Raw genomic sequence first — 26,098 nt, 5'->3', positions numbered from 1 at the left:
TTACCTAATCAACTTCAGGATATCTTATCTTGCAATAATCTTCCGACTGTCAGATAGATTCTTCTGCAAAGGACACTAAACGTATTGAGAAAATTATGTTTTATATTTCAGCAAGCTTTTTTTCCCTTGATAAAAATAAAGAGCTAAAGTGTGAAAAACTTTCTTCATGACATTTAAAAATATGTAAAAATTCAATGGGATTCTGATTACTAAAAGTTGCAATTTTTATGTCTAAGGAGAAAAATTCACGCACAATTCCCAGAATTCCCGGTGAGTACCCACCCTGTGTAACCATTTGTTTCAAACACTAATTCACTGAACTTCATTTATTATTCCCAATAAAAATTCCAAATGTAGTTTTTTGTAACTAGAAATGAACCATGCCTACTTATATGTTCGTTTAGACCTGTTGGTCATACACACTTATTTCAGTCTGAATGCTGCTTGAAACCCTTCACTAACACTCAAGTCAATTTTGCTTTCAACATTTGTATCCGGCACCACTTACCGACAGCAACAGCAGTTTCCTGGGCATCTCCTGTGACCATCTTCACCTTGACACCCGACTGGTACAGGGTCTGGATAGATTCTCGCACATGTGGCCGCGGAGGATCACATATGCCGACAAACCCCAGGAAGGCCAGATCTTCGAATGAAGAGCCACATGCCATTCCAACCACTGATATGAAAAGAAGACAGCATTAGCATTGATTAAAGAAACACAACTGCCAATGCTACAAAACATTAAGATCTGCACACGTGAATCTAAAAGACTTAGGTGGGCAGGCCATGTGGCACAAATGGGGGAGGAAAGAAGAGTTTAAAGGATTCTTGTTGGGAAACCTGATGGTACGAGGCCTGTAGGAAGGCCAAGACGAACGTTGAGATGGACCTAAAGGAAATTGGTAAGGATGGAAAAGATTGGACTCATCTTGCCCAAGATAGAGACAGATGGAAGGCTTGTGTTTCCGCAGTCATAAACCTTCGGGTTTAACAAGGCTAGAGAGTTAGTTAGTTTTCATATGAGTCTAGGGCACTAACAAAACTGTTAATGTACCCCATGAACTTAATAATGGTTATGGAAACTGTATAAATGACACTCACTTCTTAAATAGTGGTATTTTATGAATTAACCAGCAATAAATATAACTAGTGTATTTACACATGTAAGGTTACTCTTTATTTGAACAAAAATTGGACTAAAATATGGGGCATAAATTATATTTGAGGTAACTAAAAGACATACATTATGGAAGAAAATTTGCAGTATGTCTTCACTGCCCTTGCAGCTTATTTTTAACAGTAATCATCTGTTGTTGAATTCTAAAACAAGTTTGTCTGAAATCACCAATTATATCCATTAACCACTACATACCTCTGAGACCCTTCCTTCCAATTTCATAAGCTTCCTGCAGAAACTCTTGCTCCTTCTTTGAATTCATCTGCTGGAATGTTCCATTTTCACAATACTTTGTACACTTTTGTAGAATCCTTTCAAGAGCTCCCTTCACAAAGCAGACTTCGTTTTTCGTCTACAAATACACAATTGTGATAATCAGTAAGAAAACTAAATGTGATCAATCAATATTTACAAAATTAGTAACAATCTCAATTTATGTTCTAATGCTCTTACCTGGTGCATTATGATTTGAAAAGTAACACTTTAGCCCAGAAATGTCATTCATGTACTTTGTTTCTTGTGATATTGGATTTAACACTTAAGACATTTATTAAAAACAAAGAAAATTCATTAAGCTTAACTGTAACTTTTTCTACTTCTTCAGGTTAATTGTAACAATGATTGGACAAAAGAACACACACAATGCTGTTACTTGAACCCAGGACCCTCGAAGTGGGAGGACTAAGGTCAAATATTTGGGGGTGTCGCAGAGTAGTTTCTCTGAAACACATTTTGATACTTGATATTTGATAGTCTGTGGTTATTTGCATTTAAACTTTGTCTTTTCATGTGGTCTGTGTCATTTTGTTTACTGTGCACAGAAATCTCTTCAATGGCTGAAAATTTATATTGAGTTAACAAAGAAACATATCATAATGAGTATCTGTACACCACGTTTAAAACACCTGGCTATGTTTTTTTTACAGGCGTTTAAAACATTTTCATAATTGGATAGTATATAGATGAAACACTTGTTCCGTACTCAACATACTACATATAGTTGTTAATGTCCATATTTTGACACATTCATGATGGAGTGTCGTATTTTGGAATTCACAGTAGCTACCACGTGATAAGAGTAGGGCCTAGCAACTGTGGAGTTGTTGAATTTTTTCCAACAGCTTCCAATCTTCTTGGTATGCCAACGTTTCCAACCGATTTGGAGGCAACAGCTTGACTAACAGTGCCAGCTGGCACGCAAGTGCTTATGGGAGCACTCACGTGATCAGAGCACAAAGAGAAGTCGTCGATGTCGAAGTAAGCGTGGAGGAATAGCTCTGACAATGGTTAGGTATGGAGTAATAGAGCCGGAATCAAGATCCAGCGTTGTACCGAGGCAAGTTACAGCTCGTACCGGTGCTACTGTAGACTTGGGCCAGTTTATAGCACAGGGCATGTCTTTTAGAAGCTCAAGCGAGATTCAAGAGTAACATAAATAGGAGTTTTAAGTAGTAGTCACGTATTTACTTTATAACTAAGAACACAGTCCTTTCTCGCATGATTAACAGATTCCTTATCAACCATTATTTTTGGAAAATAAGCCTATTTGGCATTATGTTTTAAATTTCTTATTTGTACTTCATTAAAACACTGCTTAAAATATTTAAAACAAAATAAATTGTTTTTTTAAAAAAACAAATTTCGCCAACCTTGCTTAGCACACCAGATTTATAGTAAAATCACATGACTATAGCAGGTTCAATCTCCACCACTGCTAAAATAAAATTTGTTCACCTGAAGATGAGACAAGAGGTGCTCTCTTGAAATTACGTTGCATGCTAATGTAGAAACACTGCCACTAACATTCAGAAAATTACTATGTGTCACTCAATGAGCTCATCATCCAGTAACCTTCAATGCATAAAAATTGATTTTGTACACAATAAAGCCTCCAATTAACTGCAACACACGCACAAGAAACATCTTATTTCATTGCATAAAGCAATACATCAACGAGGTCTATCACAGACTAAGACTTGCAGAACAAAAATTTATTTGGGGATGTATCCCCACGAAACTTACAATGCCATCCTTGGAAACACATTTGACACCCATTAACTTCTGCTCAGAGCTGAATGGAAATTCCTGCAGCCTCACATAGTTTTGCCTCACATCATACATACCAAACTGCAACACAGAAATAACAAATAATTTACAATAAATAAGTTACACAGAGAAAATAGTAGCATTATAACTTCTCACGGGTATTAATGAAGTGCAAAGCAATACAATTACAACTCACGGTGACCATTCACTAAAGTGAAAATGAAAAATCAGGCAAGGCTAAGCCGGCTCGGTAGCTCAGTGGTTAGAGCAATGGCACGGTATGCCAGAGACCTGGGTTCGAGTCCAGGTCCAATTTACTAATTAACTCTGATACACTTACTATTCATTTTTCCATGTAAGTTTTTTTCAGGGCTTGATTTTGCCACTCGTCTGGTGGCTTCGTCAGGCGTGAACTGTCTTGCTGCTGCTGGCAGAAGAAGGAACCACACCAGCCACAGCAAGACAGTTCACGCCTGACGAAGCCACCAGACGAGTGGCAAAATCAAGCCCTGAAAAAAACTTATGTGGGAAAATGAACAGTAAGTGTATCAGAGTTAATTACCTATCTCCGCGTAACTGCCAAACTTATATCGTTAGATACAACACCAATTTACTAGTTTTGCATCTCACCATTGGCACAGTGGTAATGTCGTTTCCTGTCATCAAGGGATCTTGAGTTTGATACCTTGTAGACACACATTGCACAGTGGTTCAGATTCCACTTTAAGCTGCAGGTTCAGTTCCAATTGGCCTATCTGTGCATAAACTGGACTTCAAACCAAACTCAAACAATCAAACAAACCATTTACCATATTTACTCATGTATAACATGCACTTTTTTCCAAAAATTTTGCCCCCAAAAACTGTGGTGCATATTATGCACGGAATAATTTGGACAGCTAACATGAAGCATACAGAGTAATTTGTGACACTTGAATTGATATTTCATGTTTACGGAACCCTATCACGTAAAGCTTGAATTCTGTAGTCTCTGAACATGGCAACAGTATTTCATTCAAGATGGCGACGCTAATGTGCAATGCAGTTGGAATGAGCTCATCACAAAATGAAGGAATGTTCCGATTTTTATGATACTTTGGATGAAAGAACAGAAGGAAATATAAAATAATAATTAAAATGTATTATTTACCAAATAATATTACATATATGGAGTGTGGAAATGCCCTAATAGCTAGTTTGAGGGGCCTGAATGTACATCCTAAAAATGCTACGTTAGTTATGTAAAAAGTATATATTTAGAACTGTTCTTTATAAAAAGTAAAGAGGAAATGAGCAAAACTACGTACAAAAGTTTAAAGGGCATGTCCCACATTTTTTACTTTGTAATGTAATGTTCTGCGACATCAAGAAAAGCAGTGCCATTCTGGGGAATTCGAGCATGCACCTCCCGTCATATGGGATGTGTATCAGCGATATTTTTTGGGCGAGAAATAATAAAAACAACTTTCTGAGCACTGCAAATCCATAACGTAATTTTGATCTCGCTTTCTACTATTACAGAATAAATAAGGTGGTTAAAGAGCGAAAACTTTGGGATGCTAAACACAGTGCAGGGAGAGGGGGTAGGTGGCATGGGTTGGTGACTTATTTAAACAAGAGGATATTCTCCTCTTGGTCCACATAGCAACAGGGGACTCATTGAATAAGAATGATGTCATTCACTGTTGATCAGCACAGCAACAGCTGTATGACCTACAACTAAGAAAGCAATTAGTTGAACCTGGATTGTCCTGCGCATTATATACGAGACATAATTGTTTGTCAACTTTTCCTATCAAAAACCAGGTTGCGCATTATACACCTATACGGTACTTGTTTTCCTTCAAAACGTTCAAAAAATTACACTAGAATATAAAAAATAGTTGTCATTTAATGACAAATCCCATACCTTCATACAATACTGATGCAAAATAAATCAAATTCACACAATTTCTAGGAAAAATTAGACTCCATAGAAGTGTTGTGTGGTGCAGACCCTATGACTTGGTATATGTGATCCATTACAATACTCGCACATTGGCTCACCCTTAGTGTTTACCCTCAACTGTTAACACAAGTTCAGTCTGAAACCTCTATATTCAAATTATCTATACTGAGGTTCATCCTGTTTTCACAAAATTAAAAGTTTTAAATATGCAGCTACATTTCAAAGGCAAAATCCATCAGACGTCCGGTCAAAAACATTTATAATTTTCATTTTTATGTAAAAACCACTCACCTTCATGGCAACTGCCAAAATAGCACCTTCCGTTGGCTGTCCAAGAAGAGTATCATCATTTATCACAGCATTGTTACAGACAGCTCCAACCTACGACAAAAGACAAGCAACCATACATTATCTTTACATACGATTAACAACAAAAAATTCTAATTACTGGCATTCTACTACAGTATATTTGTTTGCGAAGAAACTAACAGGACATTCACATATGTATACACTAACATACACAGGAAGGGTGGGGGTGGGGAGGAGCTGATGGGGCCACTGCCCTTATCGAAATTTGGAGAAAATCAAACTTTTCAAATGAAAGCAGAAAAGAACTCTGGGAAAAACCAAAGTGGTAAATGCAAACCCCTTAAAATGACCCCTTCATTAGAAATTTTGTCTTTGAATAACTTTTAAATTGAAGACTCAAAATGGTTAAAAACCAAATTCTTCATTGTATATCTTGTTCCTCTCCACTTCCATCCAGAACACAGCTATCTAACTTGAAAAAGGTTATTTGCCACTAAAATATGAACATTTGCATAGAGTTGACACTAAAATCCCAGATTATGTTATTTATCAAGGAAACAAGACTGGCTACCAATTGCTTTGAAATGCACAACATGACCCTGTCTCAAGGGATTCATCAGAACAATGGGCCACTTACAATTTGTAGAATAATGTACAAAAGGATATTGAAGAAATCACAATCACTTTTGGTAAAAGTACACTAGTCTCATAATCATTTAATAGTGTTTATTAGGCTCTAAGGAAGGAAAAGAAAGAAACAAAATATATGTAGTGATGGGCTGAAGCTCATACGAAAGAAATGTAAACTGTAAACACAAATAAATTTCTCTTGATTTAAAATTCAATAACCTTTATAGGCAAAAATTGCAAACATTTTATGTAGAAAAATATACAAAATAATCATGTTCATGATTGGGAAAAGAGAGACGCGGTAGTATATAAATACGGAGAAACTAGTACTCACTTTTATCCGCGAAGCTGTTTTTTCTTCTTTTTCGATTAATTTCAGTGGCCACTGAAGCAACAGCACAGCAAGTTCCAACGAGGATGGTGGCAGTGGCCACTGAAATTAATCGAAAAAGAAGAAAAAACAGCTTCGCGGATAAAAGTGAGTACTAGTTTCTCCGTATTTATAATCATGTTACATCGTAAATAGTGTCAATCATTAAACTGTAGATAAACATTGCAGCTGATATATTGCAAACTCATTAAAATAATTCCCAAAATTCAACTACAAAGACTAAAAACATTTTAAGTTACAATTGTAGAGTAAAACCAGAATGTTTTACTTTCACTGGAAGAAAAGTTACTGTATTACAGTTTAATTAACACACTCAACAAACATTTCCATAGGAGGTTCATATATATAGTATCAGAAACAGAAAAATGTATATTTACATATATTTTTTTTTATTCGCTTTAATCAAACTGTTCAAATATTTTACACAGCCCTTTAATAGAAAAAGCCTTTCTACAAAACAGCATATGTATGTGTGTGGTTCCAAAAACTATACCAGCATTTTCAAGCGTTATTCTTTTTAAAGAAAATAAAAAAATCTGATTTAAACTTAAAAAATCATCAAAAACAAGAGACTTTGGTCTTCATCATCATCCTGCAACACAAGAAACTCATTCAAGTATGAGACTTACCTCCAGAAGCCTATATATGGCATTCCTTGCCATGTCCACACTGTCACATTTAATAATGTGAATTTCACCCTGGTTATTGTATCCAGTTCCAGACACCTGCAATACAAGGAAAGCCATGAATTCAGGAAACAGATCAAAGTATAGGTCTACTTTAAGGCATTCTGCATGCATGTATTCACTTTTATGGTGCCCAAATTGTAGTGAAACTTTTAAATTGAAGAGTTCTTTCATTATGAATGGAACCAATGTGCTGCTCTAGTAGTTGAATTCCTGTCATTCCACAAGTAATCTTTAGAGGAACATATTTTTGGTAAATAAAAAAGCAAAATTTCGGTACAAAAACAGAGTCAATTTCAGGTTCAAAAGCAGTAAATAAAATGAAATTTCGCTGTTATAGCGGTGAAAAAGCAGCATATAAAATAACATTTTGGTTCTGAAAATGTGAATATAATCCCAAATTTGATTTAAAAACTGCACCATTACACAAAATAAACATATCCCTTCTAATAGCACATTAAATCATTATCAGAATATTAAGTTTATTCCTGTATAATGGGGTCCATTTTTGATTCTCAAATGTTTGCAGCAAAATCAATTTTCTGTGAATTCCATAACTCTCAGGATAATTCTGACTTCAGAAAGTGTCGCGTCGGTGTATAAACGGTAAATTTCGTGTTTAAGAGTCAATTTTGCATTTTGCAGTTCATTTTGCATCATTTCGTGACAAAATAGGGTAGGAAAATGCACCTCACACCTTTCAGAACATGAAAAATTAGCATTACAATGTGTTATTACAAATTTCGTGTTTTCGTCAAAACGAAATATACATGCCTCTAGTAATCTTTTACCCATGTTATCAAAGTTACACACTTCTGTAGATATGTGCATACGTGAAGGGTATGTATCTCACCAAGAACTATTACCATCTACGTTAAATTAGTTATAATGGTAAATGTGCACGAGTCATTTCTAACGCCAATAAATTCTGAATGGTACAAAATTAAAGGAGTTTATATAATTTAACACCTACGTAAATTGCTTCATTTTCTATTAGATAACATCTATAGGCTTTAATTAGTGATTGTGGTGCTATTATTTTAAACTCTTGTACTTTAAGTGATCTTTGAACAATTTGTGTGAATTGCAAGTAGTCTCCAATAAACTGATTAATTTTCTTAAAGTGAAAGAGAAATTCGACATGCTGTTCTCGAACAATTTGTACACGATTAATTTTTGGACATCTGAAATATATCTGCAGACTGGAGAGTGTAAACCTTGTGTCCGTGAACTAAGTGTTTCTAATACAAATTTTCACACTTAGCTTCTAAAAACATCACCCATACTCACATCCGCTTTGTAGCCCTCAGAGGTTACTATAGTTGTAACCGTCATTTCGTTCTTTGTAATCGTTCCAGTTTTGTCTGAACATATCACATTCACACAACCTGCAAAAAAGAAATGGAAAATCAGAAGTGCAGGGTCAATAGTATCAACAGGACAAGATTTTCGGTTTCTTAATCAATATTACATCATGCACCAGTTTTCTTGTGCACTAAATTTTACTGCAATTCCACGTAAAGTTTCCGTTGTATAATAGCTAGTGAAATATATTTATGTATCATTCAGCCTCCACGATGGCATAGTGGTAACATCGTTGCCTTGTAATCAAGAGGTCCCGGGTTCGATACCTGGTGGAGGCACACTGTACAGTGGTTCGGATTCCACTTTAAATGGTAGGTCCAGTCCCAATTAAGCTATCTGTGCACAAAGTGCACTTAATAATTCAAACACTCAAGCATTTATTTGCCATTGTTAAGGGGTCAATTTATAGGCACTAAAAATCTCTCAGTATCACAAATGAGGAAAGTGGGAAGTGATGTTAGTTGTAAAATTATCAATTTATATTAACATTGCAATTGATCATAAGGTATTATTATGCATTTTTATAGTAAATGTTCTCACCATTTCACAGGACAGTAAAAAACAACTAAAGGTAGTAAGATCCTAGGAATAGTAGTACTTTCTATACTATTGAATCACTTCCTTTCGCTTTCGATACAAACTATCAAGCTAGCACTGAAATTCTACAATTCCCACAAAGTCTTGTGAGAGGCACAAGAGTGAACAAAAGTTATCAAAAAACATATCTTAATGCAAGACTAAATAGGCATTAATAGGTACCATAAAGATGTTACATAAGGCTAAAACACAAGATGAAATGAAGGAAGAAAAGAGGCAAACAGGAAAATCTACACCCCAGTTAATCAGTCTTCCAAAAACATTAAGTGTAACAATACATTCTTAAATACTAAATATCTGGAGACTTGTTTGTATGAAAGCACCACGAGGGAAGTGCCCAAACAGTGCCAGCTTTCATAAAAGAGAAATAGAGCATAATAGAACTACATACAATCATTAGTGTCACATACCTAACGTTTCTACTGTTGGCAACTTCTTGACAATTGCATTCCTCTTAGCCATTCGCATGACACCCAACGCCAGCGTTACTGTCACAACAATTGGTAGGCCCTCTGGGATTGCTGCTACAGCCAGACTGGAAGAAACGTTTCATTAGTTTAACAGTGGTACAAACTGATAACTGAATAACAGAAAATACATCATATGAATGTAACTGTATATAGTTCTCCCTGTATTAACATCAGGACACAAACACAACTTGGCATGAAAATAAAATACCAGAAAGTGTGACAGCTTACAGAGCCGCCAAACAGAAGAAAATGAAACTACTGGCACCCAGGAACTAACAAAGAAGCAGCACACTACCATCTCCGCTACAGATGCCATACCCTTTGTGAATGAAGGCAGTGAGCCTTCGAAATTAATTGGAAATAACCATTAAATTGTGCAACATGGAAATATGAAATTTCACGAAAGTAATTACAGAGAGGGTTGAGACAGATATACCTGAAATACCAACCACACCTTGTCCTTTTTCATTTCGTGCTGATTTATGATATACCATTTTGTATTGGAGCAGTAGAATATCAAGTTATTTTCTTGGAAAGATATGGGGTATGACAAAGTGCTTCTAAATTTCTATTATTTTTTAAATTAAATGTAATGTTGTGAGTCAACAATTCAAAATTGTCATTTGGATAGAAATTCAGTTGATAATACAAGGTATTTATATTATATATTGTTTGTTTCTAACTTTTTGATTTCCTTTTGTTTTGTATCTTGTCCCACCCGTGATGCCAAAAAACCATTAACTTTCCTCTAACCATTCAGATCAATCATTTGCTATCTGTCTTAAATAATTTATTTTTTTTCCCTTTGAAAATTTACGGAAATTAAAATAAAGTCCTTATTAAGTAAAGAGGAAGTGTTTTTTACCGGTCCCACTCAAATCTGGGAAAGTATTGTAAGGGTAGTTATGTATAATCAACAGTCTTTAGTTTCATGATTCATTGCACGTAAACTGCAAGAAAAATGTTGCTTAACTGTTAGTAGAATAGTTACCTTAATGTCAAAAATGTAGCCTGTGACAATGAAACGGTTCATTTATATTAGCAAAAACTTCCATTTGGTCCAAGCTTTATCCGGACATGGTGAATGGCACCATAAAGAAACCAAAGCTCACCTGACTCCGATGTTGAACATGGAGAGAATGGGTGTCCCCTGCAGCCAGCCGACCATCATGATGACTCCAATGATGCAGAACGAGTAGAAAGAGAGCTGCTTCCCTAGGATGTCCATGCTCTTCTGGAGAGGGGTCTTGGGAGCCTGGAAAAACAGTTATGCATCAGAAAATATGATTTCAGGCTCTGCCGGGGGTAAGAAGATATTGACGATGTTACTTCACTTTGATACCTGGAAAAGAGAGAAAGGTTAGCTCTCCAAAGTTTGTAAGCTAATATGTAGGGCTAGGAAGTTGATGATAAATCATCTGTTTTTCTTTTCTGAGCCTTGAAAACAACGCTAAACCTGATATCGGTTTGTTTTCCTACAGTTAGAACCAGAAAACATTGTTTTTATTCTGCATTTTCGACCTCTCTATAGCTTTGTCATTTTTTCAGTATTTTTTGGTTGTCTTTGTTGCATTTTTCTTCATTTTGAAAGTTTACTTTCCTCCTTCGCTGTTGTTCCGTGAATTTTAAATGCATTTGCTAGCATAACTGACATATTTAAATTTCCTGAAAAGGTCCCAAATTATAATCTGATATATGCAAAGCACAAACCGTATTCTCAGATGCTGGCCGACGTGGAAGGCCCACTCTGAAAGGAGGTGAATGGATTTACAGGAAAACATTAAGGTATATTTTAATAACCTTGAAGTAAAAATAATCAAAACTACATAACACTTAATTGTCTTTTCCCTTTCCATCAGTAATTTAAAAACCCAACACCAGGTTTTATCAAATTATTCAACTACTTTCTTGAATTCATGATGAATGCTGTAAACGCGGTTAAAATTACTTACGTGACATTTAGAAATTTCGCACTTCCGTGTTGCACAATTTATCCAGGTTCAGTGTCCAAACCAGCACTGAACCTGGACAATGGACAGGCACACCCAACTTGGATCCCCGTCCTCAAAAAGAAAAGATGTGGTGCGCATACTCGACCTCCTCCAGCCATGCGGGGAACAGGAACTGCACCGCACCGAGCAGCATGGCCCAGGCCTCCAACCTCCACCCGGCAGTGCCACCGGACAACAGGAAGCAGATGACGCAAACCAGGATGCACACACCAGCGCTGCCAAACGGGAGAAATTACAACTACCGCCACCCAGGAACAAACAAAGCATTGATGCAGTACTATCTCCGCTCCAGATGCTGTACCCTTCAGTGAATGAAGACAGTGGATCTTCGAAATTAATAGGATTTAACCATTAAATTGTGCAACGCAGAAAGCAGAAATTTCTAAATTTCACGTAAGTAATTCTCTCTTGAAATTTATGAAAAATCAATCTTTTTAATCACATCAAAAATTATTTTTAGGTCATCAACTTCCAAGCCCTACTAATACGTAATGGTCGTAGCATGTGTGTCTATAGAATCTCTACACAGTTATGCATCATGTTACAATCAGGCATACATGACAAAAATTTAAGACCTCCACCCCGTAAATTGCAAATTTGGGGTGTACAAGATCCTGGAATGTCAGTTCTATAATTGAAACAAAAATCCTGACATGAGGAAATTACTTCCCGATATTTCATGATTCCAGTCAGAAAATTTCAAATAGCCATATGATATGAGTGTATAATTCTCTAAGTTATCTGGGCTGAACTTCCTGAAATATCTTGAAAATGGAGGTTATGTTTCCGGAAATGTGAAAACAGTTGCTTCAACAAGAAACAGTGCATAGAATTTGAGTTTTCAAAATGTTATAATATTCTGATCGTGACTTTTCTTAAAAAAAAAACATCCTGAACAACCTTACAGAAAAAAATAATGTTATTCCCTTAGCAGAAATATTTTTTCCATTCGAATTAAACTTCTGTAGTTGAAAAAATTACATGCAAAACATTTTTTCATAATTCTGTACCAATGACAATACCTTATTTACTTCATTATTTATATTTTTTTGCAATTCATAATCTGCTTGTACAGTCACTGACATTTCTGGGTTCTAACGAACCCATTGAAAGTAAATGGATTTATTAGAATCTAGAAGTGTCGTGACTGTACTTTGCTAATTGTAAATTTAACTTGCCAAAATTTTTGTGCAGTTTATTTTCAGCAATGAAATGCACCCTGCATTGGAAATTGAATCCAGGACACCTATCATTAAGCTTTCAGAAAAGTCAATTATGTCAATCATATAGCAAAAACCTCAAAGTACACGCAAGACCACTAAAAATTAAAAAGAATGGCAAGTTCACAATGTTTCTGAAGAAACATTCCAGCAATTTATCCCGTCTAGAAAGAAAGGTAAACAATTTGACACACAGTTAAATCTCTAAACATACTTACTTCTTCAGCTTGCATCATTTTGAAGACTTCTCCGAATTCTGATTTTTCTCCTGTGTTGATAACAATGCCCTGAAACAACAATCAAAATCTGATCACAAAGCAGTACATGCACATAAAATATGCCAGTTCAGTTACAATTTTAAACCGCAAAAACTACCCATGTGAAATTACATCAATAATAAAAAACAGATTCATATCCACCAACAGCAAACACGTGAAATTATTTCTTCCATGGAAACTTACTTGAGAAAAGGAGGATATGAAGCCTTCAAATACTTAAAACCCTAAAAGGTCTGTTTTTAAGATAAAAAATTTTACATTAAAGATGTATTACATAAGAAAGAAAGAGAAAGTTCATTTTCCCCTAAGAAATATGATTTAACAGCCATAATCTACCTTAACAAACATTAGCGATGGGCCAACATGAAATTTTGGCTGATACCTATACAGTACAGATATAAAATTTACAGATACTGATCCACTATAAAATTCCAAATAGGCCTTGAAGAACCTAAATGGATCATTGACCTCTTTAACAATGTTTGTTTCAAGGTGACTGCAGTGCAAAAGAAGGTGCATATTTAGACATTTACTTTTCTAAAAAAAGTAGGGCATACAGATTATGCATAATTGATTGTTTGAATTGCTTTATTTTACTTCGCATCTTGAGTCACTTTTGGCTAATTTGCGAAGATGAGGATGAATGGACACTCACAAACATCCATGCCCAGGCCAGGATTCAAACTTGGGACCACTGGCATCGTAGCGCGATGTGCAAGATTATGCTTAAGCATTATAATAAAATGGCAGAATTTTGCACTAAAGTATAAACAGTAATTTTATCGATAAATTGATATGCCTATATCGGCTGATACCAATAGATTACCAATTAATCTTTCCCTTTCCTAATAAACATAAAGAGCTGCTAGCACGGTTGTTAAAAGTCCAGGAATTTTAAATAAATTCAATTCAGGTTCAGGGGAGAAAATTAGCAAGCATAAATGGATTCTGGACAGTAAAGAACCTTTTTGTCTGTAAAGTATTCCAATATGGTCCGGGAACCTTTTTTGAATGAAACAACGCAACTTGGACAGATTTTAAATTGTGCGAGAAAAAAGGTTCCGATCCTGTAGCGGGACCCAATAGAACCCATTACAATTTATGGATACCTGGACCTTGAACAACCCTGGCTGCCAGCGTTTGCCACAAAGTGAGAAATGCACACTCTGGAATACACAAGGCTCTTTTCCAATATTCAAGCACGCTCTGACATAATTTGAAACAAACGTGCACCACATGCCCGTAACAGAACTCACCTTCCCATTGCCACACCGAACCAAAGTCCCCATGCACGCGATGTTCAACTTGGAGGTGCCCCCGTTGCTCTTGAGAATGGGGGTCGTGAGCTTGGTGGCAGGCTCGGTCTCTCCCGTGAAGCTGCTCTCGTCTATCGCCAGGTCGATAGCCTCAAACAACCTCATGTCCGCAGGTACTCTGTCTCCAACATTCAAACACACAATATCACCAGGAACCAAATTTCTTGCGAGGAACGTCTCTAGTTGGCCTTCTCGTAGACTAAGGTAAAGAGAAAATGGTCCACTTTAGAAAACAAAACATCAAAATCAACACATAGTAAAGGCACTCATTGCTTGAGTGACGTTGCAATTTAGTCAAAAGTACTATTTTTGTATCACATGGGTCAAATAAAGGAACTGGTGATATGACTAATACAATGTAATACTTCGTTACATACATCCACCTTCATGATCGTTTTATGACTAGACTGTTGTATTTTCTCCAGCTGCTGGGTGTATGTATTGCACCTGCAACTTTACAAACTCTGTATTGCAGAAACATCTACCAAAGTATATATTTAATAACAGACTATATATTTCTCGCTTCTTATATATGCAGTTTGAGTCTATTACTTTTCATTTCACATTTACTTCGTTTTGAAATTCTGGAGTGATAAATTACCGGTTGCAGATGGCAGCCATTACTCCGCTGTGCGTGGATTTGCTCCACTTTCACTCGCTGATCTTGGAGAGCAAAGTTGACCCTCTTTTTACCCCCAGCTTACCAGACATTTCTGTTAGTGCAACAGATAATCAGCCAATTCGTGGGTTAACTGTGTGTTTACACTTACTCCCGAGTAAATTAGCGTTGGTGCTAAACGGGCGTAATAGGCTGATTAAAATCCTTCCACATAATGATTAAAAGTCAAACAAAGAATTACACAATGATACACAATATTAAAGTTCAGCTGAAAGTGTGGTTTGTGTGAGCAAAGAAATAAATGTTAAAAAAAAAAAAGTAATACAAAAATAAAATCTATTAAGAATTAAGTCTAGAGAATCTTTGTATGGATTCTATTTGCCGTTCTCTAAGTACCACAAAAAGAAGTACTTACCAATGACATGCTGGTGGAACCAATTTTGTTAACTCTTCTAGTGACTTCTCTGACCTGTACTCCTGTACAAATGCAACAGTGACTACAATGATGATGGCCTAGAATGGTGGAGAGTCTACATTAGACATGAATCAGATGAGTATAATGCAGAAACAAACTAATTTATACAACAATTACATAAGCATTAGGGCCATGACTGTAATGGTAAAAGCCCCAAACCTAAATATTTTTTCCTATTTACTTAAAATAGAAGCAGAATTATAATAAATTCACTTTTACTATGTGAATTGGTCCATAGCCTGCATCCAAGAAACAACAGATGGGGGAAAAAAAAGAATCATTCTCTAAGGGAGCAAGGAGAAATCTGTAGCAAAAATGACCATGAATTGGAATTGATATAATTTTTTGGACCAACTTGAGATGACCGGACCCCTCTCCGATTTTCTTCATATTTGGCATACTCACTAATTGAGGCCTCCTAATCACGAACCTGAAGTTAAAAGTTGTCGGAAACATCTAGAAATTGCAAAATAAGGTGTTAGTTTTCGGAATGGAAACAGTCTATCTTCGCGAAATTTTTTGTTTCACAAGCAAATATATATATTCCTGATACTACCATGACACAAAATTTTAACTATGTTTGCCTAACCTAACCACGTGCCAATGGTTCGCAAGTTCTAGATGTTTCCGACAAATTTTAACTTCAGATTCGTGATTAGGAGTGTGAAGCAAATTTTGGTTGGTGTTAGAGGTGTGTGAATCAATCGATGCAAGTAAGCAAATAAGTACAGAGTACAGGGCTGGAAACAAGTAAAGTGGTGAAAATTACTGATTTAACTGACCAAATACTAACCTATCTATCGTCATCCTAAAAGTTAAAGTGGGATTTCATTTGTTATAAATTATTCACCGGCTACACCATCCCCACAGCCAGTTACCAGAATTTTTTTATTCATGATAAAGCAATGTTTTCATTGTACTACAAAATTATGCAAGGCAATAAAAAAAATCACATTTTTTTAAAAAAATAGTGTGTTGTCTTTGATCTCTGCTAAAAAGTATTATTAAAAAACTCCCGTTTCTCTATAGCTTTTTGCACTTCAACAGCATGCATTGTTCTTTCTTCACATAAAATAACATAATAGGAAATGTGGCTCGAGGCAGTACGCTAATACTCAAGAAATGTTTTCATCACTGCTAGGAGATGTCTTACCTTTAGTCAAATTGTTTATAACATTTTTTTAAAAAATTGAAAATTGCAGTCATGCATATTATATGAGTAGAAATTGAATAGTGTACAAAATGTATCACAATTATATAGTTGGAGTCTGGGTCCATAGACCACAATAAATATTAACAAGTAAGCAGTAATGCCAGGTTAAAAGTTTGATATAATCGAACACTTAGTATGTAATACTTACAACTGTAATGCTGACAGCATCGTCAAATTGCCTCATGCACACGCTGACGAATGCTGAAGCCAACAACAGCAATATGAGGGGATCCTTGAACTGGAAGGGAGAAGCATAACAATGAATAGCCACAAAGTAACATTATATTAACATAAAACAAAATGAAATAACAGTAAATGCTATTTCCTTTGTAGTTTATGGTTGTTACAAGCACAAAAACACTATTACTATTATTTTACATTTCAACAGAACACACTCCATTCATCAGGCATTTATTTTTAATTTCATTAACGTTATAGAGCTATATCAATGTGACACATTTAACAAAATAGAAAAAGCAGCAGCCATACAATGAATTTTGTCAATAATATTACATTGTTGGAACATAATAATCATAAATATAATCACTAAGTAAATAATTGGAGTTCAGTTTTGACATATACTTACTGCTAGCTTTTGCCAGATCATGTGGCTTCTTCAAAGAGTTAAGACAAGAATAGTGAAAGTTTAAAACATGGTAAGTTGGGTTATAATTGAAGGTAACAGAGAATGGCGAGTGCCCTGTCACTACTACCTCTCTGGCTGGCATGATGTCGCAAAAACTAGAGGAAAACAGCAAGTACATGCCAAAACAGAAATTCTGTAACTTAGTGAAATGATGGCATGTGGTGTAACTTATGCCTTATTTATAAATAAAATAATTGTAACTGTGTAATATCAGTGCTTTTCATTGAAGTTACCATTAACATGAAAATATTCTCTCAGGCTATCGACCAGGTGAGTTGTGGAAAAGATTCCAAGCTTTTTATTGGCTTCACGGTTGCCCACGAAAAAAAAAACAAAAAAAAACATGAAGACGTTAAACCGACCTGAAGAAGGGAACAGTGGTTCTTGAAACGTTGTCAATTACTCAACACATATTCACTGAACATAAGTAAAAATAAGTTATATTTTATTTTATTTATAGTACATAAAGTGTGTAAGTTGCACGTAACCTGAAAAATGAAAAAAATCATGAAGCTGCTACAAAGGTTACATACTGAAACATAACTATCTTACGTACATACTATTGCAAAGAAGAGTCAGAAGCAACATATATAAGCAAATCGGGTTATTTTGACATCCTGCAACTGTAAAATTAAAAGGTCAACAGAAGAGAAAATTGATATAGTATCTTACCCAAGTCAAGGCTACAAAATTAAATTGCTATCTGAGTGATTTGAAGGGTCAGGAGGTAAAAACAGATAAGTCAAGATTTGCCAAACTCCAAAACTGAAATTTTAATTCCAAAACTTTACTGGATATGTAAATGAAAATGTACAAAAATCATATGATTCCATGAATGAAAGTTTCAAATGTGTGAAATGAAAGCAAGCATCTCGTAAAGTTCAGCACAGCATCAACATGGCAGGAAATGACATCACTACCTCATTATGACAGAAAATTGACTTGTCTGTACTTTCCCCCCCTAACCCTTCAACAAGATGCCAAAACAAATTGTCGAATACAGGGTGGCCTCATAAAAACAGAATATCTATGCAACCCTACCCATGTCTTCTCACCTGTTCTATATACTTTTTCCATGTCGGCTCCTCTTCCTTGACAATGAATTCATTTAGGCCTGCTATCTGTCGTCTGAGTTCTGCTTCCCTCCACCTGAGGCCATTTCGGAGATCAGCCCGCAGTCGACCTGCAACCTCATCCACGCCCAGAGTGCTTGCCTCTGAGGTGGTGAGCCACATCTCCAGTGCCTCACCCTGTAAAACACAAAAGGCACAATATTAGTTCTTCAACTAGGAATGAAAGTATTACTTAAAATCTGCCCAAATTTACAACTTCTAATTAGATAATTATGACACAAACATGCATTGCATGCCATGTTTCAGTTAGAAATAGTGAGTTAAAAAGACCGCAGTGGGAACAAAATTTTACCATGAATTGGTGGTGGTACAATACCTACACACCATTGTGGCAGCATCCTGTCAGTTCAGAGAGAACCATTCTCACCACTATATTACAACAAACTCTTATTGTAAGTTCAAATATATCAATTTAAATATTCAGAATATTTTATAATCTAAAAAAAATACTTGACACTTTCAAACAGAAAAACACAATTTCTAAATAATTTGTCCATTCATTTTACAGATTCTTTTCTAAACGTATAATGCATAAATAAAAGGATTATTCTATTATGGTAAATTTATTAAATTATAATTATTAGTAACGTGTAAAAAAAACATTATGTTTCTTGAAATTTCACTTATGAAATACTGGAGTGATTTACAAATCCAGGTAACCTTTAATTCATGTTGAATTCAAGTTACATACGGACGGTTCAACTACAAGAGGAAAATATAAAAAAGAAGCTTTCATATAAAAGCACAGACAACATACACTTAAAACTTAACATTACAAGAAACAATAAGCTGAATATGATACACTGCTTGTTTTCTACCTCCCGTAATAATACACACATATTGTATCCGGCGGTCTTAAAGTGTATAAATCGAGGTTTTCTACCAGGGCTTCGCGCTGAAGTCAAAATTGTAGCTGTCAGTTTACTTCAATCGAAATATCGCACACATACCAACCTACGTTCCCCCTCTGAGTAACAAATCCTACGGAGAATAGTATTATTGAATTACAATTCGCGTTAGCAATTAATATTTTACGGTTTCCAACATAAATAATCAGCAGGTTACACGGAATAGCTGAAATGAGATATCGATTGATACTTTCAAGGGGTCAAAACGATCCTAGTTGCGTTAAGGAAACAGGCACCTTGTAATGCTCGGTGAAGAAAATGAACTAAAATTGCTTCAGAAATGAGTAAATTAAAATGATAATAGTTTCTTCGCAACCTAGCTGCAAAATCTCCTATTTTCCTTCTCCCCAAATGCCGATAATCACATTTACAACTTGACAGAAAAAAAATACTTACCTCAAGACTCCCAGGACTATTCAAAACTTCATCCCGGCCCTTGCCTGGATGGATTTGGGGTAACCTCTCATATTTAGTATTATTATGGTGTTTCATTTTAAGTTATTATGCACTATGGTATTACTTATCACAGCTTACTCCCATCTTCAATACTGTATGTATGTGTGCCGGAGAAGCACCTTTCTGCTCCCATCGTTCCATCCAGCTCAGCTCTTCTGCAGCTGGCAAAAACCTGGATGAGAAGTGACAACGAACGAAATCTCTAGTAAAAGGTGAAACAGTGCACGGTTCAAACGGAATTACATGCCAGAAGATGAAATTCTTGAGTTTCACTTCTCTTGTAGGCCAATGAAGCATGATTTGATTGCAAATTTTAACGTTACAAATGCTTTGGCAGGAAGAGCATGAAAACGAAAAGGTGGGACTTTATTACATGTAATGACGATGTCACATGGTGAATACTTGTTTTTATTGATTGATTGATTTGTTGTTTTAAGTCCACTTTATGCGCAGGAAGGCTAATCGGGACTGGACCTACAGTTCAGTGGCGTATGCTGGTTCTAACGAGTGGGTAATCTCCGAACTTTTGATCCTCAAACTCCAAGTTTCCGTGCAATTTATGTCAAGCTCCATATTGGATTTAGGAATATTGTGTCGGAATGTTTGACTTATTGCTACGATCACAACCAATTAATTCTCGCTATTGCAGTTTACTATACGTGTAGAATTTCAAATAATAAAACAAGACAGTATTATAAAGATATAAAAAACAGCCTGTGAAATATAAAATGAAAGACGTGCACTAGTGAAATAAAACCCCGCAATATTAATTTAAGTGGAAAATTCAACTTACTCCAGGACCCGATTACTTGTGCCGTACCACATCCAAAGCACGCTGTTTGTCCAGTTCACGTCATTACGTGTCTGTGCGAAAGATTGCAGCTTAACAAAGGAAGTTATGTGACTTTTGGATTTTTCATGTTTGGCACAAGTGTTGCAAAGATTACAGTATCAGCCACGCGTCCATACATTCTTTTCAGCCCCGAAAAGTAAGCACGGCCAACAAAAATGCAAAGCTTATTAATGCTTATACTTCCTGTCAACCATGGTGTTTTGTCATAATTTGCTTGCGAAAATGCCTCACATATTCCCGATTTTTGTCTTTGTGTGTAGAAATAAGTTCAAGCGATGACACTGGCCTACCTGTATTAACAATTTGCAACTTCTCCTGAAAAGATCTTGTTCCAAAAGGTTTCACCAGCAAATCTTGTATCACATCCATTACACTTTAACACAGCACAATCACGACAAACACTAACACCTAAATAAATAATAAACACGAAGCACAGCACGAAGCCAACGACTACACGCATTCAGTTTCACGCGCCAAACTTCTGTTGTTGTGTTCCTGGCTCAGAATGAAATTCCCTATGAATGATAAAAAAAAATCCCTTTCCGAGCTCGAAATGACAGATTTTTAAAAGTTCGAATCATTGCAGGTCAGAGCCAGAATTTTATTTCGGGATGGGGATCATCCCTTATTAGCAGCCGCCACATAAAGTTGAAACAGTGGGGTTAGAAGTCCTGAAGATGAATCTCAGATTATTACAACGTATTATGCAAAGTGTTTAATCCTGCTAATGAAGTAAAATTAATTACCCCTATACACTTTTTAAATTAGATATTTGTAGGATTTCGGGGAAGGGGGTTTCAGCCCCCCCCCCCGAGTCCTCCACCTGGTTACGTGCCTGATGTGTTTTTTTCGTTTTATGTTTAATTCGTTCATCTTCATCACTATTAATCTAAACAGGCGGAATATAGCAACTTAAATTAACTAATATATATATAATTTATTTTTGATATCTTTCCCTTTAAAAAATATTCAGTTCCGTGAAAGAAGTATTCTCGCTGCTTTTGAAGATTAGAGAGGAGAAACAATCACTATTTTTGTAAATACAAGGATGGGGGGAGTCAGCAAATAGGTGCTTTAATTGCTTAAGCTTTGAATTTTAATTCAGTTTGCTTCATCTTCAATATTTAAGATTTTCCCTTTTGATAAATTTATGTTCTAGTAACAGAAATCAGCAAGACAGAAGCAAATGTAAAGTGAAAATTAGCGTAGAATTGGTTTGCCCATGTTATTCAGTTTTCCTGTTCTTCGCACTCTACCGGGTATGTTTTCCCTAGTTCAGCGGAGGGAATGGTAAAAAGGCTCTGAAGGTTGAGAGTGCGACCGATGGACTCTCACAAGGAGGAGGTTACCCTGGGCACGGAATCACCGCGCCTGAGAAGCAGTGTTTCCTCCCCCTCTTTCCTTTCTCCTCCCTCCTCGCCAAGGGTTGTAAGGAAAGCGGGAGGAATGACGTCAGGTTGAGATTCCCTGAAGTCATTCCACTGGAGAAAGGTTCCCGGACATTCGGCGGCAAACGATTGGAAGTATTCGCGCGCTGGAAGCAAGGAAATGTATGCATCGAAATTGGTTTGGAAGAATATTGCGAAGAAATGTATATATATATATATATATATATATATATATATATATATTTAAAAAAAAGAAATACAGCCGGGTCATCTGCGATTACCCAGAGTATATGCCGCTGCTACAGTTTAAACTGGGATCCGAACCACTGTGGCATGTGCCTCCATCGGGTATCGAACCCGGGACCCCTTTATTACAAGGCGACGGCGTTACCACTACGCCATCCGTGAGGCCCATACTTGTTTTTATTCTAAGCAGAGCCAAAGAGATCGAACGGTTGACTTCCGAGTTTTTAATTCCACTTTATGCACAGGAAGGCTAACCGGCACTGTACCTACAGTTTAAGTTTAAGATAGGATCCGAACCACTATGTGCCTTCACCAGCACTGGGTATAGTATGGAACCCAGAAGCCAGGACTTCTTGACTGCACGCACACACACTGATAAAATAATTTTCATTTCGAGCACTACCACTACGCACAGACTCTACGAATGAATTGCTGTACTTTGGGTACTACGACGGAGAGGTAAAAAGATGCCCAACAAACGTTTCTGCAGAGTCACGTCAAGTTTATGACTTGAAATCAGGTATCTACCACGCGAAAGACCCGGGTTCGGATCCCGGTTGATTGATTGATTGATTTAGTTTATTTCACTTCGCGTTTTGTGCCTCTTGGCTAATTTGCGAATATGGGGATGAGTGATGAAGGTTCGAATCCCAGGGCAGGTGATCTGGACCAGAAATTTTTCCAGTCATTTCCCTGTTTCTGCATGGCTCTGAGGCCCACCCACTCTGGAGGATAAAGGCGGCCTGGCGTGACGCTGATCACATTGATCGAGATCAAGAATATGTGGAGCTCTATACCTCCACATCACCCCATATGCCCCCCCTATTGTCTAGAAAAAAAAAGTGGAATTATTATTACCACATGCGACATCATTTATTAAAGCTCGAACTTCTGAGAATTTTGCGAACTCCCCCTTTCCCCCAATCAGTTACTTTGCCCCCTTGGTTCCTTCAAGTTTCTTTCTGGCGCCACTGCTGATAATTTGAACGAAAACAGAAAACCATATAACATAACGAAAGAGAGAAAAAACGTTTACACAACGGTCGAATAAATTACTTTGAACACACTATCTTGTCACAAGAACAAAGTGAAGCAGATTTCAGTGAAAAAACAAGATTACGAACAAGGAAAGTTGAGCGAATTCGCATTATCAGAGCCATTTTTTTTGTTACGTTTCAGCGATTAGATTTTTTTCTCTTAACAAGTCTGGAGAAAACGTTTATCTTTATTATTGTCTGGAGTCAAACGTCCGCCATAGTGCGGGTAAGACTTTGAAAAACGAATGCAATGTTATCTAGTTCGAAACTGGCAGTACAAAGAACCCATTGTGATAAAGATACATTTACATAACCATAAGACAAATTCTACAAGCTGACCTCCGTGGCGGATTGGTTAGCGCAGCGTGCTTCGACGCCAGTGTTCCCGGGTTCGAAACCCCGGACTGAGAATGGATATTCTTTGTGTTTCCTTCATCATATCATCAGACATTCCTCATCTTCGTGATTAGCCAAAGGTGGCAGAAAAGCTAAGTAAAATCTTAAACCTGAAGGTTTATGGCTGCAGCAACACAAGCCTTCCACCTGTCCCTATCCTGGCCAAGATCAATCCAATCTTTTCCATCCTTACCGATTTCCTTTAGGTCCATCTCAACGTTATCCCTCCATCTTCGTCTTGGCCTTCATACGGATCTCTTACCATCAGGTTTCCCAACAAGAATGCTGTAAACTCTTCTTTCCTCTCCCATTCAACCAAATCCTACTAAAGCTGTTCAATATTTCTTTGCAACTGGTTGTCATGTTTGACAAGAAGGCTCAAACTTATATGGGCCTGTGGGGCTCTCGAGCCCACGCAATAATTGCCTATTATTATATTTTATTGTGTAATTAAAATCCCTGCACTCAAGAAAACAAAATGTCTCATCATTATACATTTAAGGAGTTCTCACAACCTAATTACTAACTGAGGGTTATGAAAATAGTTCACAATAATTTGTTACATCTCTAATGTAAGAGATTACATTTCCTGTTCAGGGACATATATTATTGTACAAAATCAAAACAAATCTTAGCCCTTTTTCTTCTTCTTTGTTGGCTCACACCGGCTTTAAGCGGTTTCTAGCCAAAGATGCTGAGTACTGGTTTTATTGACTTCGATCTTCCAATTCACTTTCCTCAAGAAATTATGTTCTCCATTGTCACTTTTTCAGATCTTAGCCCACCCAATATTTCTCAAAAGTTGGCCCTACTGGAAGAACCCTTGAATTTTTTCAAAATCCCTTTAAGATTTGAAGAGAGCATTTGATCTGAAAAGTAATGAAAACAATGCTTCTCTCATTTTAACACAGCAGTTATAAAAATAAAATAAGTTCTATAATGCCAAGATAACGTACCACATGCAAGTACTTCTTTGCAAATTGAAGAGTATCAAAACTGCTGCAAACAAGACCGTTGTTACTTCTGTCCTCCAATAGCATATGAGCGCGGGAAAATTGAGCACGAGAAAATTGCAATGGATAAGCAGATGAAAGGAACGTCACATACACACACAAAAAAATATGCCTCTGCCGGAAACAAGGACCTTAGCGTGCGACAACTGTTACGTAATTGAGATCGAGATATTTAACACTCAAACGATTACATGGATTCTTCGACAGGTCGACCGGAAATGAATTTCAAAGCGTGGGTGTGATTCTCAGATCGAGAGATAATTAAATCATGCAATTGAGGACACCAATTCACGCTTTGGGGATTTCCTATATTGTAAATCACACCGTTCGACGGGTCATTCGTAAATGTGACAGCAAATTTGTTCTTTGATTTATATTTGAGTTTAAGTGTACTTTTATGTCCAATTTGATTTTGTAGTGTAGTGTTTTTTTTTGCTTCACCATGACCATGGGCGTAGCCAGAAACTTTTGTAGGGGGGGGGTTGGCAATTGAAAAAAACGTGAATAGTAGAAATAATAATAACTATGCATATAATTATTATTATAAACTAATAAATATAAACAAACTTAATTCTGACTTTTCTACTCCATCTACCAAGGAATAAATATCCTGAACAACTATTCGCGATTAAAATTAACCGATATGCCATCTGGTGGGATTTCCAGGAAGTACTCTAAGTAGGATACGTTGTGTTGAAGTCGTTTAAAGCATGGGGAATATGCGAGAGAGTAAGGTCTACTGTTCAGGTTTTTTTCTCTCTAAATCGTTTTATGGGTCAGAACAAATTAAAAGTTTTCATGTGTTTCCACCCCGTGGAATCAACAAAATGAAATTTGTTAATAAATCAGGGAAAACGTAATTGACAGAAGATTGGTATGGGGGATATAACACTGTAATTCGGCAAGGAAATTACGAAGAATGCACGAGTCTGCTTACTTTATTTTTCGAGAGATAAATATATATTACCATGAAAGTAAAGTTTTAAATTGTACTTTATAAATAAAGCTTTTTTTTTTTTTTCGAAAAATCATGAAGCGTCTTACCCAATGCGTTCACGTATTACCGGTATTACGTATGTGTGAAATTTGGAACAGGTGCAAGTGGATTAAGAGAGAAGATGAAAATAGTTTGAGAATGAATTAATGTCAAATGTAACCAGAAAAATAGGTGGACATGCTAATGTTACTGTTTCATTCAGTACAATGTTCTTTTTCAGTGAGTATAGCCTGGTCATGAAATCGTGAATATTATTATTAAACCAGCCTT

The 26,098-nt window shown here is 36.4% G+C and overlaps 1 protein-coding gene across 4 annotated transcripts in view; it reads right to left on the bottom strand.

The window, feature by feature from the left end:
• The window catches only part of SPoCk (secretory pathway calcium atpase), a 70,256-nt gene that overhangs the window by 17,743 nt on the left and 26,415 nt on the right, over window positions 1-26,098 (bottom strand). For 3 of the 4 annotated variants that reach the window (XM_083144008.1, XM_083144009.1, XM_083144007.1), the window contains exons 2-14: window positions 18,457-18,651; window positions 16,904-16,993; window positions 15,483-15,580; window positions 14,389-14,647; window positions 13,073-13,141; window positions 10,735-10,877; window positions 9,563-9,687; window positions 8,481-8,578; window positions 7,134-7,229; window positions 5,466-5,555; window positions 3,203-3,307; window positions 1,376-1,532; window positions 509-679 (exon numbers count right to left, since the gene is read on the bottom strand). In XM_083144008.1, coding sequence (XP_083000134.1) covers window positions 509-679; window positions 1,376-1,532; window positions 3,203-3,307; window positions 5,466-5,555; window positions 7,134-7,229; window positions 8,481-8,578; window positions 9,563-9,687; window positions 10,735-10,877; window positions 13,073-13,141; window positions 14,389-14,647; window positions 15,483-15,580; window positions 16,904-16,993; window positions 18,457-18,651 — 1,696 coding nt within the window. Of the gene's footprint in view, window positions 1-508; window positions 680-1,375; window positions 1,533-3,202; window positions 3,308-5,465; window positions 5,556-7,133; window positions 7,230-8,480; window positions 8,579-9,562; window positions 9,688-10,734; window positions 10,878-13,072; window positions 13,142-14,388; window positions 14,648-15,482; window positions 15,581-16,903; window positions 16,994-18,456; window positions 18,652-19,838; window positions 20,053-26,098 lie in introns of those variants that run through there. The other variant, XM_083144006.1, reaches the window with a different exon arrangement.

The sequence above is a fragment of the Lepisma saccharinum genome, chromosome 22, assembly GCF_977018435.1.
Source record: "Lepisma saccharinum chromosome 22, izLepSacc3.1, whole genome shotgun sequence".
In the NCBI taxonomy this organism is placed as follows: domain Eukaryota; kingdom Metazoa; phylum Arthropoda; class Insecta; order Zygentoma; family Lepismatidae; genus Lepisma; species Lepisma saccharinum.
This window is presented reverse-complemented; position numbering and strand designations above follow the sequence as displayed.